At 40.9% G+C, this 18,313-nt stretch overlaps 1 protein-coding gene across 1 annotated transcript in view; it reads left to right on the forward strand.

Annotated features, from left to right (window-relative positions):
* Window positions 1-3,622: 3,622 nt before the first annotated feature.
* Window positions 3,623-18,313, forward strand: part of cdhr2 (cadherin related family member 2) — a gene marked incomplete at both ends in the record, with an annotated part of 38,016 nt that continues 23,325 nt past the window's right edge. The window contains 11 exons of the mRNA XM_080416563.1: window positions 3,623-3,664; window positions 3,800-3,837; window positions 4,091-4,171; window positions 11,234-11,258; window positions 12,206-12,271; window positions 12,392-12,481; window positions 13,909-14,037; window positions 14,858-15,001; window positions 16,086-16,161; window positions 16,543-16,652; window positions 17,564-17,788. Coding sequence (XP_080272689.1) covers window positions 3,623-3,664; window positions 3,800-3,837; window positions 4,091-4,171; window positions 11,234-11,258; window positions 12,206-12,271; window positions 12,392-12,481; window positions 13,909-14,037; window positions 14,858-15,001; window positions 16,086-16,161; window positions 16,543-16,652; window positions 17,564-17,788 — 1,026 coding nt within the window. The remainder of the gene's footprint in view (window positions 3,665-3,799; window positions 3,838-4,090; window positions 4,172-11,233; window positions 11,259-12,205; window positions 12,272-12,391; window positions 12,482-13,908; window positions 14,038-14,857; window positions 15,002-16,085; window positions 16,162-16,542; window positions 16,653-17,563; window positions 17,789-18,313) is intronic.

The following is an 18,313-nucleotide window of genomic DNA, read 5'->3' on the forward strand; positions in this document are numbered from 1 at the left end:
GCTTAAATGTGTATGTTATGTTATGAAATATACAGCAATATCATGCATTTTTAAGGTCACTGGGCTTGTTGATGATAGTAATATTGCACACATGTGAATCAAATGACAGTAAAGACAAGAAATGCATTCAAATAGTGTTTTCAAACATGCCTACCAACGACATCACAATGGCGATTCCATTGAGAAGCTAGTGAGACATTATCTTCCTGGAAAGTTAGCGCGCTGAAATAGAAGCCGAAGCCACTGTTCTCGAGTTAATACAATAAAATAGAAATACCACTGTTCTCTAGTTAATACAATAAAATACCACTGTTCAACAGAAATGGTGGCTGATAATTTTAACCAAACCTGTAACAAAGGTCATGATTGAAAAGTTTGTGTATTTTATTTTTGGTGTTCAAGGTTAAAGTGAAATTGAAAAGAAAAGAAAAAAAAGTTGTAAATGTATGTCAAAAGGTTTTGTCAGTATAAGTTGAAGTGGGGGTGTTGAACTGTTGTGAACCATTGATTTCTTGAATGCTTTTATGCTGACGTCATATCAATGCCATCTGTCAATCACAATCAGTAGGGGTTGTAGGCTACTACAGCTGGTTCTAATAAAGAGATCACAGCTTGCTCACTCGTGAGATCCAGTCAGTGTCATGTGAACTACATGCAGCGTGTGTGGCGTCTTTTATTCCTCCGTATTAATCCATAGGCTATCTAGACCTTTGCTGGTATGGCTGCTGGTATCCTTAATTATTTTGGGTATTTTACCATTGTCACAATTTGTTCTTTTTTTTTTTAACAGCTTCTATTCTGGCAAATACACTCTTGTATTTTGAAACTTTGTTATAATGTACTTTTGACCTGAGTAGACTACTATTTTTAAAGAACACTGGGTTAAATAACACTTATACCAACAACAAAGCAGTATGCTATGTAAAGTTAAAAAACACTTCACGAATCCTAATTCAGGTGCCCACTTGCCCAGGTACCCAGTTATAGCCACAAGTGCCCATTCATCCAGGTGCCCACATGTCCCTCGTGCCCAGATGGTCTTGTTGTCCTGGTGCCCACCTCTCCAGGTGCCCACTCGTCCAGGTGCCCAGTTATCTCCACCCAAGTGCCCACTCGTCCAGGTGCCCACATGACCCTAGTGCCAAGTTGTCGTGGTGCCCACCTCCCCAGGTGCCCACTCGTCCAGGTGCCCAGTCATCCCAAAAATATGGTGCGCAGATGTCCCTAGTGCCCACCTGTCTTGTATTCAAGTCGCTTAGAATAAGCGGACATGGCAACCCTGCATACTGCCATTTTTACCGTAATGGACAGACAAAGGGGGACGATGCCTCTCAAAACTGCGGTCGTAGCAAGCCTTCATATCAGTTGCATTCTGGAAACTACTACTGTATTATAACTTAAACCAATTATTACTTATAATACATAGATACTTAATACATGATATCTACATTATTAGATTAATTAGATTAGATTAATAAATAAAGAACATTTTGAAAATGTTAAACCAAATATCTCTGGGCGTTGGATGTTAATGGATGCATGATGATATTAGTAATAATGAATAGTTCAGCTAGCCTGTGAAGTGATGCAAAACTATTGTAATTAAGCTGTCTGTCTATCTACAGTGTGTATCTGTATAGCCTACTACTATATCTCTGTCCACGATGTGTCCATCACTCACCACCAGAGGGTGCTGAAAACGGAAAAACTAACGTGGGCTAATAACACCACACACCACCAGACATTGACAAAAGAAACAAACATAGATCAACTACAACTGGTGGCCTTTGATTATTATCATATGTATCATAGGTTGTGACTTCCCTGAGCTTCAGACAGTTTGCTAAACAATAGCAGTTAACAGTTATCTAATCTGAGAATTGCTCCCTTCATCAGTTCACATTACTACAGTGCTATGCATATGTATTGGACAATGCCTAAACATCACCAATGATGTGCTAAAATGCTAGTGTGGGCTGTGTGCTAAGTTTCATTCGTCTAATTCTGTGGGGCACATAGAGAGGGTCTACTTTTGTGGGGACAAGTTAGGCTACAGAGTCAGACCAACTCCATTATAGGTCCAGCTATAGGTCTGGCGAGGATGAGAAAAGCCCAGAGTCAAAATCAACCTTTTTTGGGCTTTAGTTTAATTTTGAGCTGTTGTGTTCAAGTCCACATGTTGCATGATGTTGTATGCCTACAAACCTACATTGTAAAACAATGTTTTTTTTTTATTAGGCTATAAATTATTTATTTCAGCGGCTATGGGTTAACTATGGGAATGATGTCAGGCATGACAATATTCTTGTCTCTCTGTCATTACATGACTGATTCCATGATGCAGACACCATATAGTGTGTGTCATCTGTTAGCAGGGTTTGCAAGGGATCCTTATGTGGGTGGGGTAGGTGGAGGTACAGTATGAATGTGGGTGGGGTAGGTGGAGGTATGATAAAAAAAACCTTTACCTTTAGTCTGAAATAGCCCCGTGTTGCTATTATTGTTGTTGCTATGCAGATAATGATGAGTTTATTTGTCAGCGATTTGTCTGAAGAGACTATCTCACTGTTTTACATGCAGTTGAAAATGTGTGTGTGTGTGATTTGTGCTCAAGACCTGAAACTTATGCTTCTATTTACTGGAATAGCTTTTATATTGTTTTATTATCGAGTGTGGTGACATGTTCTGTCAATTATAAACCAAAGTCTAAAAGGATAAGATAAGGTACAGATTCTTGGCAACTCCCTGTCATCTACTGCAAGTGTCCTGAGGAATTCAATTGTAGTGAACATCTTGCCTGAGAAGCAGATATTCCTATGGCAGATTAATGCCAGATTCATTAATTTTTTTAACAGATCTTGTGTGATCATATAAGAATCATGTGACAAAGAGCAGCATAATATGGTCTATTCTATTTTATTAGACTGAAAGATAACCTGAATGGCAATAAGCTTTCTCCTTTGGTCATGTTTTACTGGCAGGCCTTAATTATTTTAAAGCTATTCCGATGATCGTCAGCAAGACTGATTTCCTCCTAATATTTGGCTAAGTATATATATATAAATGTAAATGTAAATCAAACTGACAGTTTGGTCTTAATGTCTGTTGGTTCATACAAATTAGTTTTCAGACACCATTCGTGTCTGTGGCTCCATTTAATGGCAACAGAAACATATTGTCGCATGTCTTCAGTCACAGCAAAGAACAAAGAAAGAAGTGTAGACCACTGCTTTTGTTTAGAGGCAAAAAATGTGATGGTGGATGAATGAAGCCCAGTTGATACTCGAAAAGAAAATCCTTTGATTGGTGTCCTATAATTACAAGTACAGGCCAAAGGGGGGGCACAGGGGGCTTATCGGGAAGAGCTCATTAGTGAGTGAACAGATTTATACTTGCTGAGAAGCCTTCAGTCCACTGCTCAGTTCTGATTAGACACAGAGCCTAATTTATACTTCCTCACGTCGGTGAAAAACGACTAATTTTCAAACTAACAATTAGCTAAATCCATTATTTTTGCACCATCTACAGCTACAAAGTAGCCTATAAATTACGTTTTATAATGCTACCCTGTCACAACACATCACGCCCCTCTTCAGCGGAAGAGAGGCGACTACTGGTAGCCATGACAATGGAGGCCCCCGTTCAGACAATAGAGCTGGCGCTGGTATGAGGGTGCTGGCCGCACAGTGACCCAACTTGGCACACTGCCATGCTGTGTCTCAGTGATGGGTCTGGGTCTTTAGCTCTGTCATGAATAATAGGTGGAATAGTTTGTTAGTGTGTATCTGTCCGGCTTCAGGAGCAGAGATCGCACGTCATCGTCAGTAAGCAGCTTTGGTGTGGCTTCTTTACACACACACACACACACACACACACACACACACACACACACACACACACACACACACACACACACACACACATTGGCAGACAGACACACACACACACACCACACATTGGCAGACACGCATACACTCACCTACACACACACACAGACAAACAGACATACACCGACACACAGACACACACACATAGGCAGAATGTTGAAGCTGTGTTGTTAGCAGTGTGTGTTAATCATTCACATTTACAGCTGGGAGATGATAAACACCAGACAGCAGCAGGCAAAGGTCTCCATCACTCGTAGGAGAAGTGCCGTTGTGAGTGCTGTCTGGTGAGTGTTGTCCATGTTGTCTGTTCAGTATCTCTGCTGCTCCTTTTTATTCTGGAGTTAAATTAAGTTGTTATGGTAAGTGTTAAGAGCAAATGTAATTCTTTTCGTAGATGTAAAGTGTGGTGTTTTAGTTAAAGGTAGTGTAAGTTGTATTGTTTCGAACAAAACGTATTGTGCTATCACTCTGTCATAGCTACCGAGTGTTTGTTCAGTAGGGGTCTCCCCGTCTCTCCAGCTCTTTAATAAACAGAAAATACATATTCCAGGTGGGTTGCCAATTTCTAGCCAATCAAGAGAGTACCCATTTATCAGCGTTCACTTATTTGTATAATCACGTTTCCAAAGAGCTGGAGAGATGGGAAGACCCCTGTTACTGGAAAAACTCTATATAGCAATGATTGCTATTAGAATATAGAGCTATTTAACACACATTTTAACAAAAAATATCACCTTGCACCTCTAACTACAGCTCTGCCAAATTGTAGAAGGAATGACATAGATTGGAATAGATTAAAGGCACCATACCAGTGCCATTGTCTATTCACAAATTTGGCCACATATTGTACGTAAATGTAGACATTCTTTTCAGAGTTTGTGTAGGCAATTTTTTTCTATCTTTAGCTAGTCCTTAGACTTTGATTTGATTGTTATTTGATTGTTTATTTATTTCGAACACTGAAGACAAAAGAAATTCATAAAATAAACATTCATCAGGACAACATAGCCTATGTTTGTGGTAGCTTTCTTTGTGTGCAGTTGGACTTCCCTTTTGTCCTACACACCTGTCGTCTATCACATACTGTAGGTTTGCGTCTGCTTAAATATAAATACATTCACCAATCATTTAAAGTAAATGAGTGATGATTGTTAAACTGCACTGTGTCATCAAGATCCCGCTTCAATATGAAATTCAATGGCTTGTCCAGCTTGTAGTACAGTAATCCAGTCATTTTAGTGAAAATTAATGGCTCTGTGGTTTTCACAAAGCTGAATTACCAATGCTTTGCAAGTTTCAAGAGACTTTCATTTCAAGACTGTTTTTCCATACCTTTTCAACATTAATTCAGTGAATGACGGTGAGAAAAAACAGCAGAGTAGCCAATCATTTTTACCCCATTTTTCTCCCCAATTTAGTACCATTTAATTCCTCCCTACTCATTTATGTGCTGTCACTGCTCTTGTAACCTACTGGCACACCCACCCGCCAAGCGCAGAGGGTAAAGTGCAGTGCGTTAATTAATCCCATGTATAAACATGACACCTGTTTTGTTGCACGTAGATATCTGCTGAACACTGTCTAGGGGCAGTGGTGGAAAAAGTACTCTAATTTTTTACTGAAGTAAAAGTATCAATACCATCCATCCATCCATCTTCAACCGCTTATCCGGAGTCGGGTCGCGGGGGCAACAGTTCCAGCAGAGAGCTCCAGACCTTCCTCTCCTGAGCAACATTAGCAACTTCCTCCTGGGGGATCCCGAGGCGTTCCCAGGCCAGTGTGGAGATGTAATCCGCCCATCTGGTCCTTGGTCTGCCCCGGGGTCTCCTCCCAGTGGGACGTGCAGCGAGGACCTCCCTAGGGAGACGCTTGGGAGGCATCCGTACTAGATGCCCGAACCACCTAAGCTGGCTCCTTTCCAAGCGAAGGAGCAGCGACTCTACTCCGAGTCTCTCCCGGGTGACCGAACTTCTCACCCTATCTCTAAGGGAGATGCCAGCCACCCGTCTGAGAAAACTCATTTCGGCCGCTTGTACCCGCGACCTTATTCTTTCGGTCATGACCCACACTTCATGACCATAGGTGAGAGTAGGAACGAAGATTGCTCGGAAGACCGAGAGCTTTGCCTTCTGGCTCAGCTCTCTTTTCGTCACCACAGTGCGGTACAGCGACTGCAATACCGCTCCTGCTGCTCCGATTCTCCGGCTGATCTCCTGCTCCGTCCTCCCCTCACTCGTGAACAAGACCCCGAGATACTTAAACTCCTTCACCTGGGGCAAAGCCTCATTCCCTACCCGGACTGCACAATCCACCGGTTTCCTGCTGAGAACCATGGCCTCAGATTTGGAGATGCTGATTTTCATCCCAGCCGACGCACACTCGACTGCGAACCGATCCAGTGAGAGCTGAAGGTCCCGGACCGATGGTGCCATCAGGACCACATCATCCGCAAAAAGCAGTGACGCAACCCTTAGCTCACCGAACCGTATACCCTCTCCGCCACGACTTCGCCTCGAGATCCTGTCCATGAAAATCACAAACAGGATAGGTGACAAGGCGCAGCCCTGTCTGAGACCAACCCCCACTGGAAAATAATCCGACTTACTGCCGAGCACACGGACACAGCTCTCGCTTTGGGCGTACAGAGATTGGATGGCCCTCAACAAGGTCCCCCTCATCCCATATTCCCGCAGCACCTCCCACAGAAACTCCCGGGGGACCCGGTCATATGCCTTCTCCAAATCCACAAAACACATGTAGACCGGATATGCATACTCCCAGGCCCTCTCCAGGATCCCTGCCAGAGTAAAGAGTTGGTCAGTTGTTCCACGACCAGGACGGAAACCACATTGCTCCTCTTGAATCTGAGGTTCGACTATCGGCCGGACCCTCCTTTCCAGTACCTTGGCATAAACTTTCCCAGGGAGGCTGAGTAATGTGATACCTCTGTAATTGGCACACAACCTCTGGTCCCCCTTTTTGAAAAGTGGGACCACCACCCCAGTCTGCCACTCCCTCGGTACTGTCCCAGACTTCCACGCGATGTTGCAAAGACGTATCAACCAAGACAGCCCCTCAACACCCAGAGCCTTCAGCATTTCTGGACGAATCTCATCAACCCCCGGAGCTTTGCCACTGTGGAGTTGTTTAACTACCTCAGTGACTTCCTTCCGGGAGATTGACGCCGATCCCCCATCATCCTCAGGCTCTGCTCCTGTCAGGGAGGGTGGGTCTGATGTCATTGGGTTTAGGAGTTCCTCAAAGTGTTCCTTCCACCTCCCTACGACTTCCTCACTTGAAGTCAGCAGAGCCCCATCCTTGCTGTATACAGCTTGGATGGTTCCCCGCTTTCCCCTCCTGAGGTGCCGTATGGTCGTCCAGAACAACTTTGGTGCCGCCCGAAAGTCCTTCTCCATGGATTCCCCGAACTCCTCCCACACCCGCTGCTTAGCCTCCGTCACAGCTGTGGCTGCCGCCCTTCGGGCCTGTCGGTACCTTGCAACTGCCTCTGGAGTCCCCTGGGATATCATACCCCGATAGGCCTCCTTCTTCAGTCGGACGGCTTCCCTGACCACCGCTGTCCACCAGGGTGTTCGAGGGTTACCGCCCCTTGAGGCACCTAAGACCTTCTGACCACAGCTCACAGCCGCAGCTTTAGCAATAGAGGCTTTGAACATTGCCCATTCCTGTTCAATGCCCCCAACCTCCACAGGGATGCCAGAGAAGTCCCGCCGGAGGTGGGAGTTAAATTCCTTCCGAACAGAGGTCTCCTCCAAACGTTCCCAGTTCACCCGCACTACACGCTTGGGTTTGCCAGGTCTGTCCAGAGGCTTCCCCCGCCATCTGAACCAACTCACCACCAGATGGTGATCAGTTGACAGTTCCGCCCCTCTCTTCACCCGAGTGTCCAGAACATGCGGCCTCAGATCAGCTGATACGATTACAATACGATTATACGATTATATTGTGGTATTAAGTATCAATACCACAATATAAAAATACTCTGTTACAAGTAAAAGGCCTGTGTTCAAAATGTTGCTTGAGTAAAAGTACAAAAGTACCAAAAGTAAAAGTACTAAAATGTTTGAAAATAGCAGATCTACAAGCTCACAACGCGTCGCGATGCGACGCGTTGTGAGCTTGTAGATCGGCTATTTTCAAATAGACTAGGTATGAAATAGGGCTAAAGTGGATAATGTATGTTTTAGAATGTAATAATTTATATCTGCAAAGTAACTAGTAACTAAAGTTTTCAAATAATTGTAGTGGAGTAAAAGTACAATATTTGCCTCTGAGATGTAGTGGAGTAGAAGTAAAAGTATAGACGATTGGAAATACTCCAGTAAAGTAAAAGTATCTCACAATTGTACTTAAGTACAGTACTTGAGTAAATGTACTTAGTTACTTTACACCACTGGTCCTGAGTGCCACCAAGCCACAGCCATTGCATTGTACTTACTCCGTCATTGTTGTCACCACGGTACAGATGCTCGGATAACCTGGCTTTTCTGTAAGAGCAGCCAGTATGCGCTCTGGGTGCTGACAGAGCACAGTTCTCTGAATGTTTGTACGGGGATGCTCCGAGCACTCTGAATTCCCAAATGACCAAAGAGAGGGTACTTAACAGAACTGGTCCTGGGTCTTTTGGGAGAACTGGGTACGGCACATGCCTTGTTTTACATTTTAGGCCCATTTCTATTGACTCATGAACAAAGAGGTGCATTGTGTGTACAACATTTCAATTTTGTGCTCCGTAATGATTCAGATTCAACTTTATTAAAAAGTGGGTGAAATACTTTGCTCCCATCATTTGCAGTTATAAGAAAGGGGCAAAGAATAGAGAAAGAAACAAGGAAAACAAGTCAGATATGATGAAAACTATTCCTAATGTAATATGAGCAATGTGAAATTTAAGTTGCATGATTAATAAATACTTAACATAACAACAATATATTAATGAATACAAATTTATTTTGTCCAATCTGTATGGTAGAGTATGTAAATACAATATAACTTATATAATTGTGGTGGTTGTATTTTGTATTGAGACATTTAGATTGTGTCAAAGGTCATGTCTCACCTAGACACAGGATCTGACACAAATTTTGAGAGCTTGCGCAGGAAAGAGGAAAGTTACAGCTATTAGCTAAATAGCAGCATATAATAATTCATATCCCTCCTGGAGACTCCCACACCCCAGCTCATCACAAAGGGTGGAAGGGCTTTTCCAGTTCGGGCCCCTAAGCTTTGGAACGCCCTACCTAAGATGCTGTGTCGAACACATAATAGACAGACTGATAGAACTGATTCTCCACAAGCGATGAGGTTGTATGAAAAAAGTCTTTAGTGGTGAAGTTAACACGTGTTTTTCCCCTTTAGTCTCTGTGGTAGAAATGGGGATACTTACAAGAAGCATCCTACTGTTATGCCTTATTAGCCTCAGCAATGGTGAGTATATTCAGCTAACAATATTAGGCCTACCCTTTTTTGTGTATTTATAGCAGAACATAACATTTAACTTTCTTTTTCCCTCCAGCAAATCTCAGTCCTTCTATCCTAAATGGAGTTGAACGTGTGCGTGAGGATGTCCCCATAGGTAGATAAATACGTTTTCCTATTGCTGGTTGATTTGAACAATGGAATGCAGTCATTTAAATTGATATGTTTTTGTAAAAACAAAACAATAAAAAATATTTTATTAAAAATGTAAAGCTCCAATAGTAATCATTGCTATGGAGTCTTTGTTCATTAACTAGGGTATCCCCATCTCTCCAGCTCTTTAGTAAACAGAAAATACACTTTAAGTTCGGCATACAAATTGTATTCAATCATTTATCAACAAAATTATTTATCATCTTACATTTTATAATCTTTGAAATATAATTGTATCTGATCTTTTTTGTTTTGTTTCATCACTTCCAATTTCACTTGTTTTATCCTGTATCCTGCATGAGTTCTCTTTCCTGATTGGATAAAATTGGTATCCCTACAGGAAATTGTATTTTCTCTTTACTAAAAAGCTGGAGAGATGGGGAGACCCCTGTTAGTGAACAGACACCCTATGGCAATAATTGCTATGGGAATATACTATAGTATTTAACACTTGACATTGACATTACTTTGCTCCCTGTTGTTCTCTATAGATGGACTTGCATTTGCTATAAGAGCAACCGATCCTGAAAACGACCCATTGACTTATGGCATATATGGTGCCAGTGTAATCTATTTTAATGTTAACACAGCAACTGGACTGGTAACAGTCAAGACCAAGCTTGACAGAGAGGTACAGCACAGCTTTGTCCAACATGTCATTTGTGAATTTCGCTAAACAATGGATCTTTTTCATGAAACTAGCCAGTGGTGGAAGAACTACAGTACACTTAAAAAATATATATATGTTACCTCTGTTGAGTCTGTTACAAGTTAAAAGCCTGTATGTTGATATACATACTTAAAGTACCAAAGTAAAAGTACATTTTGTTTCTCAAATCTTTCAAAAAATGTCAAACCTTTGACAAACCTTTTGACAAATTGACTTTTTTCAAATAGCCGAAGTATAAAATTGTATTTAATGTATGTTTCATAAAAATCTAAATCAAAAAGTAACTATAAACTGTAACGACCATGACCAAACCCTCATTCTACCTTAGTCCTGAGCTTCTCCGCCGCCATTGCCTCTTACAGGGGCGCCATTGAGTTTTTCTCTGTGTGCTGCTTCATTCAATATCTGTTCATATCACCAAATATAAGCAGACATGGCAACACTGGTAAACAGGAACTCATTGATATGGAGCTCCCCCAAGCCCGCTGAGCCCAGAGGTTGCATTGAAGCGCATTGGACATGCTGGTAATTCATAGGTAGTGCAGTTTAAAACGGCCTCGGGCCACTGTCACGAACGAGCAAAAACGGTTTCGACCAATGGGCTCGACTCACGAGCTTGCGCACGGGGTTGCGCATGGAGGTGATGCAAAACGTGTCACCTCCGTGACACATAACGTGTCGCAGAAACCCCAAATAGGCCCCATTTCACAACCCGGAAGAAGGGGGGATTTCGGCCCATGTGCTGGGTGAGCAACTCAATGCAAGTGGATGGGAGGGGATTTCCGGTGCCCTCTCTATTATTTTTAACTCTATGGGCTCCCCACCTCCCCTACCTGGCCAAGCCCACAGTGGGCATGGCCAGGCCCACAGTGGGCGTGGTCAGGAATAAGGTGAATTAACTAGCCTCTGCCCTCACCTGTCTTACTCATCCTACTTCTTCACCACAGCCAATCAGACCCAGTCACTCCACACATCACTCACCTATCCCTCATTGTGTCACTCCTTTATGCACCCTCTCTTCCAGGCAGTATTGTTTCTGTTCTCTTGGCGTTAGTTTAAAAGCCTCATCACACGGTTCTGTGTACTGTTATATTGATTGATTGTTCGTTGCTGAACTGAACCTTTCCTGTGACTACCTTTTTGTCTTTTGGACGTATACTTCTTCTGCTTGGACTTTTATTTAAACAATTGAAACCTGCACTTGCATCCCACCTCAGAAATATGTCCTTACAGTAACTAAAGCTGTCAAATAATTGCAGTGGGGTTGAAGTACAATCTTTGAGAGGTAGTAGAAGCGTTTCTGAATTGTTTTAATACTCAACTGAAGTAGAAGTACTACTACTTTTTCTACTTGGTCTGTGTCTCATAGGAGGGCTGCGGACACTTCAGAAACCCGCCTACCAGTGTCATCGTTGCAGATTCTTTTTTTCAAACAAGATAAAAAAAAAACTATTTTGATTTTTATATTTATGCAAGAACAATGGCTTCCATTATAGCATGCTAGCTTTCCAGGAATAGAAATCCTGCAGTTTCTATTAGCTTGGATTCCCTAATCACTGGTCACTGGTAGGCGGGTTTCTGAACTGTCCACAACAGTAGACAAAAATGGTACCATTTTATAATGAGCATTAGTGAGGACCAATTATATGAAGATAGGTTGAAAATGGGTGAAGTCGTCCTTTTAAAGTTTAAGGGCCTAGACAGAGTCTTTTCAGTTTCATATTCCTGTAATGTGTAATGTGAGCTTTTCTTATTTGATAATTGTCATGGCTCAATTAACCCAATGTAGATTTTGAATAATCAGAACACAAGATTTTGGCTATCACAATGCAGCGGAGAGAAACTCTGTGGTCAGAGCTGGTCAGATAAAGGCATACAGTAGACGTATACTGTAATTGTTGTTCACGTACCTAATTCCCGTAACGTCACTGGTATTCAAGCCCTGGTGTCCTGAGTTGCCCAAACTTTTAAACTGCTGTGTTGTTCATTGCTCTAGGCCCTGCCACCCGATGCACCATACTTGAAACTTGGAGTTACTGTCTCTGATGATATGGAGAATTCAGTAAGTGTAAAGATACAGTATAAGTGCCGATAGAATACAGTAAGTGAGCATACCAGCTTTTTGCATTTCATATTATTTTGCCGTTTACTGAATGTCACTCCACTATGCTCTCCCTTTCAGATCAGCAGAGAAGTAACCATAATATTAATAGATGCCAACGACAACAAGCCCATGTTTCAGGAAGCTGCATACAACAAGGATGTGGAAGAAGTAAGTTGAGCAGCTTTAACTTAATAAATATTTTGCCTATTAATTTGATTCTTCTGCAGGAATGGATCAATGTATTGTGTACAGTGTACTGTACACCAATGATTCTCAACCTAGTTGTATATGCATTAGTTCACAAACGCCCATTTGATAACCATTTGATTTATTTCTGGGACCCCAATGTAGGCAAGACTGTAAGGCAAGCAACTTAGGATTCCCCGATGCCACTGCCACCTCCTGAGCCACTGCCGTCGCAATCTGAGCTAAATTTACCTGCTGTAAAGCAGTGGTTCTCAACCTTTTCAGGCCGTAACCCCCCAAAATAATCATATTTGAACTGGGGACCCCCCGAAAATAATTATATTTGAGTCAAGGCATTACATTTAGTTTGACTCTGTTCCACAGATAAATAAAATAAATATTAATATATATATTTTTAAATATATAATAAATATTGTGAAAATAGTAGATCTACAAAGCGAGGCGTTGTGAGCTTGTAGATCGGCTATTTTCACACTATTTGCCTCTTTCTTATATTATTTGACAATTTGTCCAATGTTTGACCAGTTTTTAAAGTATAGTTTGTTGATTACCTTTGATGTGGTAACGGTCTTTTTCTTTTCTTGCTTTTTGAAGTATTAAAAAGGTCTTAAAAGTCCTTAAATTGTCACTTCACTGTCATCCCGACCCCCAGGTTGAGAACCACTGCTGTAAAGCATCCATTCCTTCCTATTTATTTAACACTTTTTTCCATTCTTTTCTTTCCCTCCCATTGATCAGAATGCAGCCGTGGGAACGATTCTGTTTACAGTAATTGCCCGTGATGCTGACGACTCACTTGCTTCTGTTGTGAGATACCACATTGACGAGGTGACAGTATTTATTACCAGACACATTATCAGATGCAGTGGTGTAAAGTAACTAAGTACATTTACTCAAGTACTGTACTTAAGTACAATTTTGAGGTACTTTTACTTTACTGGAGTATTTCCGATTGTCTATACTTTTACTTCTACTCCACTACATCTCAGAGGCAAATATTGTACTTTAACTACAATTATTTGAAAACTTTAGTTACTAGTTACTTTGCAGATATAAATTATTACATTATAAAACACACATTAACCACTGTAGTCCTATTTTATACCTAGGTTATTTTAAAATAGCCGATCTACAAGCTCACAACGCGTCGCATCGCAACGCGTTGTGAGCTTGTAGATCTGCTATTTTCAAACATTTTAGTACTTTTACTTTTGGTACTTTAAGTACATTTTGATACCAATACTTTTGTACTTTTACTCAAGTAAATTTTGAATTCCGGACTTTTACATGTTTGCAGTATTGATACTTTTACTTAAGTAAAACATTTGAGTACTTTTTCCACCACTGAGGGAACTCGGCTAAAACTGCTTTTACACTATGATTTCTAGGTCATTGATGTCACAGGTGATGGAATGCGTCTGTTTGCCATCGATAGGATTAGCGGTGACGTCACATTAGCAGGAAGCCTAAATTACACCGGTCTGAGCACTTTCTACCGAATAAAGATAAACGCAACGGTAAGTATTTTTCTTACCAAAGGATATATTATATAGCATACTAAATTTCCCCTCCTGTCTTTCCACAGGTTTCTTCAGAGAATTCATTATCCTTAGGGCTAGGCCAGTTAATGTTCTCTCAAATATGTGCATTCCAACCACAGTCATTGCACACACACTGAGACAGTGTAGCATAGCCTACTGTAGACCCAAATAACGCATCACATCGCTAGCCTTGTAGCATAATTGCCTAAGTCACATCTACTCTCCTAACACGGCTGATTCATACTGCCTTGTTGCCGATGTCCTCAGGCATAAAATGACTTTAAGTCAACTTTTTGACTTGGGCAGAAATGATTTTGAATGTAACAAGCGTTCTGATTGGCTTAGGACATGGGCAATAAGGCACAATGATGCAGCAGTGTTAGGAGAGTAGAGCTAGGCAAAAGTGTCATAGCATATTAATATCATAAAAGCATATTAGGCTTGGTTAAGTATTAACCAATATGATACTTCCATGTGTCTGGCAGTCTCTCGTAAATGTATTCAAGTAGGCTACTCTACACTGCAATTTGTGTAGGGTTTGGTTTTTCAATCTCAGACAGCAGATTAAGAAGAGCAGTGGTCCTGTTATGTTGATGATCAGAATCAAAATCAACTTTATTGTCACATCACAGGTTTACAGGTGTAAAACAGTGTTTTTTGTTATTTCCATAAAAAAGAAAGGGAAGAAGAAGAAGGGGGATGCAAGGATCAATCAATAAAATGGACAGATTCCTGTCGCATTACCCTGTAACCTTGGGCTATACGCTATACTGTGTCTTTTCATGTCCCACAACAGGACGGTGGAGGTATGAACAACGGAGAGCATGTGTTCCAGTCAAACGTCGCCTTTGGCTTCATCACGGTCATAGACGTGCCGGACCTTGACCCACAGTTTATACGACTACCTTACACAGCCTCGGTCCCAGAGCACTCCCGCGTGGTAAGTCAACCCCAAAGCCTGTACTAGTGGTGGAGGAAGTAGTCAAGATACATCTTTATCATCACCACGTATATGAGGACTTCTTGATGATGAGGAGGAGTCTTTACTTTTTCTTTCTTTAAAAAAACACGATATGACACAGTCATATTGTACCAGGTTACTTGTTTCTTTCACTAAACATGGCAACGTTTTTAGATCCCATGTGGTTGCTTATTTCTCTCACTAAACATGGCAACGTTTTTAGATCCCATATTCTGAGAGGACATTTAGCAACAGCGCCACTTACCATAGAGTTACATACAGTGGCCAAACACAGTATTGTGGGTCGTCTCTAGATCCCAGATTCTGAGAGGACATTGAGCCCTCATTGGCTAAAAGACCAGCCAATGCGGAAAAAGTGACGCAAAAGTCAGGACTAGCGAGTGTAGATGTAGACCAGGTTTTGCAACCTGGTAAAAATCAACAACAGAAAAATAATGACATGAAGATTGTGCAAGCAGAGACAGAAAAAAAACCCTAGAGGGCTATACAAGGTCTCATTAACTTTGGACTTATACTACAATAAATACATTGAGGCATACAAATAAGAAACACAAAACGATATAAACAATAAAAACAGGTATACAAACAAAAACATAAAGATTCAAGAAAACAAAATGAGTAGTACTTTGTGAGTATAACAAAGTGCACTTGACTATTTTTCACCATGGGAAGTGAAAGCAACGACTATGTTAATTATTATGTTTGAACCTACTTTTTATCTATGGTTTGAACATCATCAAGCATGCGCTAAACAAATATATCTAATGGTTATGGTCTAACTGACAGTAAAGGTAAATTGAGCATTGTGATAAGTTTAGCTCCTAAAATGGTGGACTGATAACCTACCACCTGAGTATACATATACAGGACGTTTATTTATTTATGTATTATTGCACTCATAAAGTCAAGAACACTTGCTGTGAATTCTGGAACAACATGAAATCGTTTAGCCTACCTGCACTTTAGTAACTGTGCATTTAGTAGCCATTTGTGTGTAAATTGTAGACTTTTTCAACTGACTGGTTTATTTTTGTATTGCCAGGGCCTGTCTTTATTTAAAGTGTTGGCCTTAGACCAGGACACAGGAATCAACGACCGCATCACCTACAGCATTGCATGTGAGCCTCAACAACAGTAACATTTGCAGTTACCTGTTTTTGTACAGCAATTTAACCACTTAAACCCTATAATCTTAAACAAACCTTAGTTGCAACTGGACTTGGACTGCTTTTTCCCCATCTACACCAAATCTCTACGCCAAAAATAGCCGATCTACAGTAGTCAGATCTGCTATTTTTGGCTAATGTTTCCCCCTAGAGTATGGATGCTGGGGTTCAAGTGGTTAAATGGATGAAAGATGAAAAGTACAAAGATGAATGACAGGTGATGAATGTGTGAGTGAATGAATGAATGAATGAATGACTGAATCAAAGGATAGATGGGGGGATGAATGAATGATGTTACTGGATGAATCGTTGACGTTGGCATTGTTTTCGCAGCTGCAACGGTTTCCGGGTTGTTCCGCATCTCAGAAAGTGATGGAGATATATCTGTCAATTCTGACATAGACCGGGAAGTTGTTGGCAACACCGTCACTCTGACTGTCAAGGTACAACTTAGATTTTTATTTTAGTTTCCCCAATTTGTATGTCTCCCTGGCTCCCTCCCAGATATACTGTACTACGTATGGTAGTTTCAGGATGTGTATGCTGCAGTTTAGAAACTGCTGTTTCAGACGGTCTTCATTCATTGGTCTCATTTTTTCTCTGTTTTCCGGCCGGATGACGTCATTTTCGCGGGAATGACACCCTGGCCGTTTCAATAGAAAATAGTTTATAAAAGGCTTTCGGGGGTGAAATTCATGGAGTGGGTGTTGTGAAACATTTGCCACTCACAAAAGATATACAATTTAACTTTAGTTTAGTATATTTGAAAATAGCAGATCTGCAAGCTCACAGATGCGACGCGTTGTGAGCTTGCAGATCGGCTATTTTCAAATAGCCTAGGTATAAAATAGTACTAAAGTGGTTAATGTATGTTTTATAATGTAATAATTTATATCTGCAAAGTAACTAGTAACTAAAGATTTCTGAGATGTAGTGGAGTAGAAGTAAAAGTATAGACAATTGGAAATACTCTAGTAAAGTAAAAGTACCTCATTTACTTAAGTACAGTACTAAGTAAATGTACTTAGTTACTTTCCACCACTGTCTGACACTGATGTTTCCATCAGATAGCAGAGTCTATTTTCATTTGTTACTGTCAAACGCCCTCGGAAATGACATGGTGCACTCAACGGGTTCATCCTATCAATAATACAATACATAAAATGACCCACTTGTTTGCACAGGTTAATTTACAAATCATTCTATAATTTGACCAGGGTTCATGCTGCTTACTCCACTCTTGCAGTTTTAAGAGCGTCTGCTAAATTGTAATGATACAGTGCTTGTGCTTGTAATTGTAATTCTAACGTAATTGTAATTTAATCCTATTTGTAATTGTGTTCTATTCCCCTAGGCTATGGAGACCAATCTAAACATCCATGGTGTTAACGCCAGTGCCTTTGCCGACGTAGAGATCACCATTAAAGACATAAATGACCAATACCCTATGTTTTACATGTGTGATGAAACATACATGTGTGGTGAAACATCCGTACCGGTGGATACCTTCACAGGAGAGGTCTTTGAGCACTCGCTAGGCAATATTCCCATCAACATGACAGTCAAAGACTTGGATGAGGTCAGTGATGGAAATAGTACTCAATCTTTTTGTACTTAAGTAAAAGTATCAATACTGCAATGTAGATATACAAGTAATAGTCCATTATTCAAGGGAAATGTATTGGCATCGAAATATAGTTACCAAAAGTAAAAGTATTCATTATGCAGAATGTCCCATTTCACAAGGATTCAAATGTATACAAATCTTTTGAAAATAACCGATCTACAAGCTCACAACTACGCGTTGCAATGCAACTTGCAGATCGGCTATTTTCAAATAGTCGAAGTATATATAGGCCAGAAGTGGTTTAATAATGTATGTTTTGTAATAATCATAAAAATATACAAAGTAACAAGTAACTTACTCATTCACTGCCACAATTATTGCTGGCCGCGTTTGCCAACTGCCAGAGATTTTTCATCGAAAAAAAAAAGGTACTCAGGAGCCGAGATACAGAATTTTTAAGTTTTAAGTTAACAAGGAAGTGGATGGGAGTCTAGATCTTCGAAAAATCATATCTCCTTGGTCTTTGGGTCAAATTAG

This window comes from Gymnoscopelus braueri (assembly GCF_963280865.1).
Source record: "Gymnoscopelus braueri genome assembly, chromosome: 20".
Classification (NCBI taxonomy): Eukaryota; Metazoa; Chordata; class Actinopteri; order Myctophiformes; family Myctophidae; genus Gymnoscopelus; species Gymnoscopelus braueri.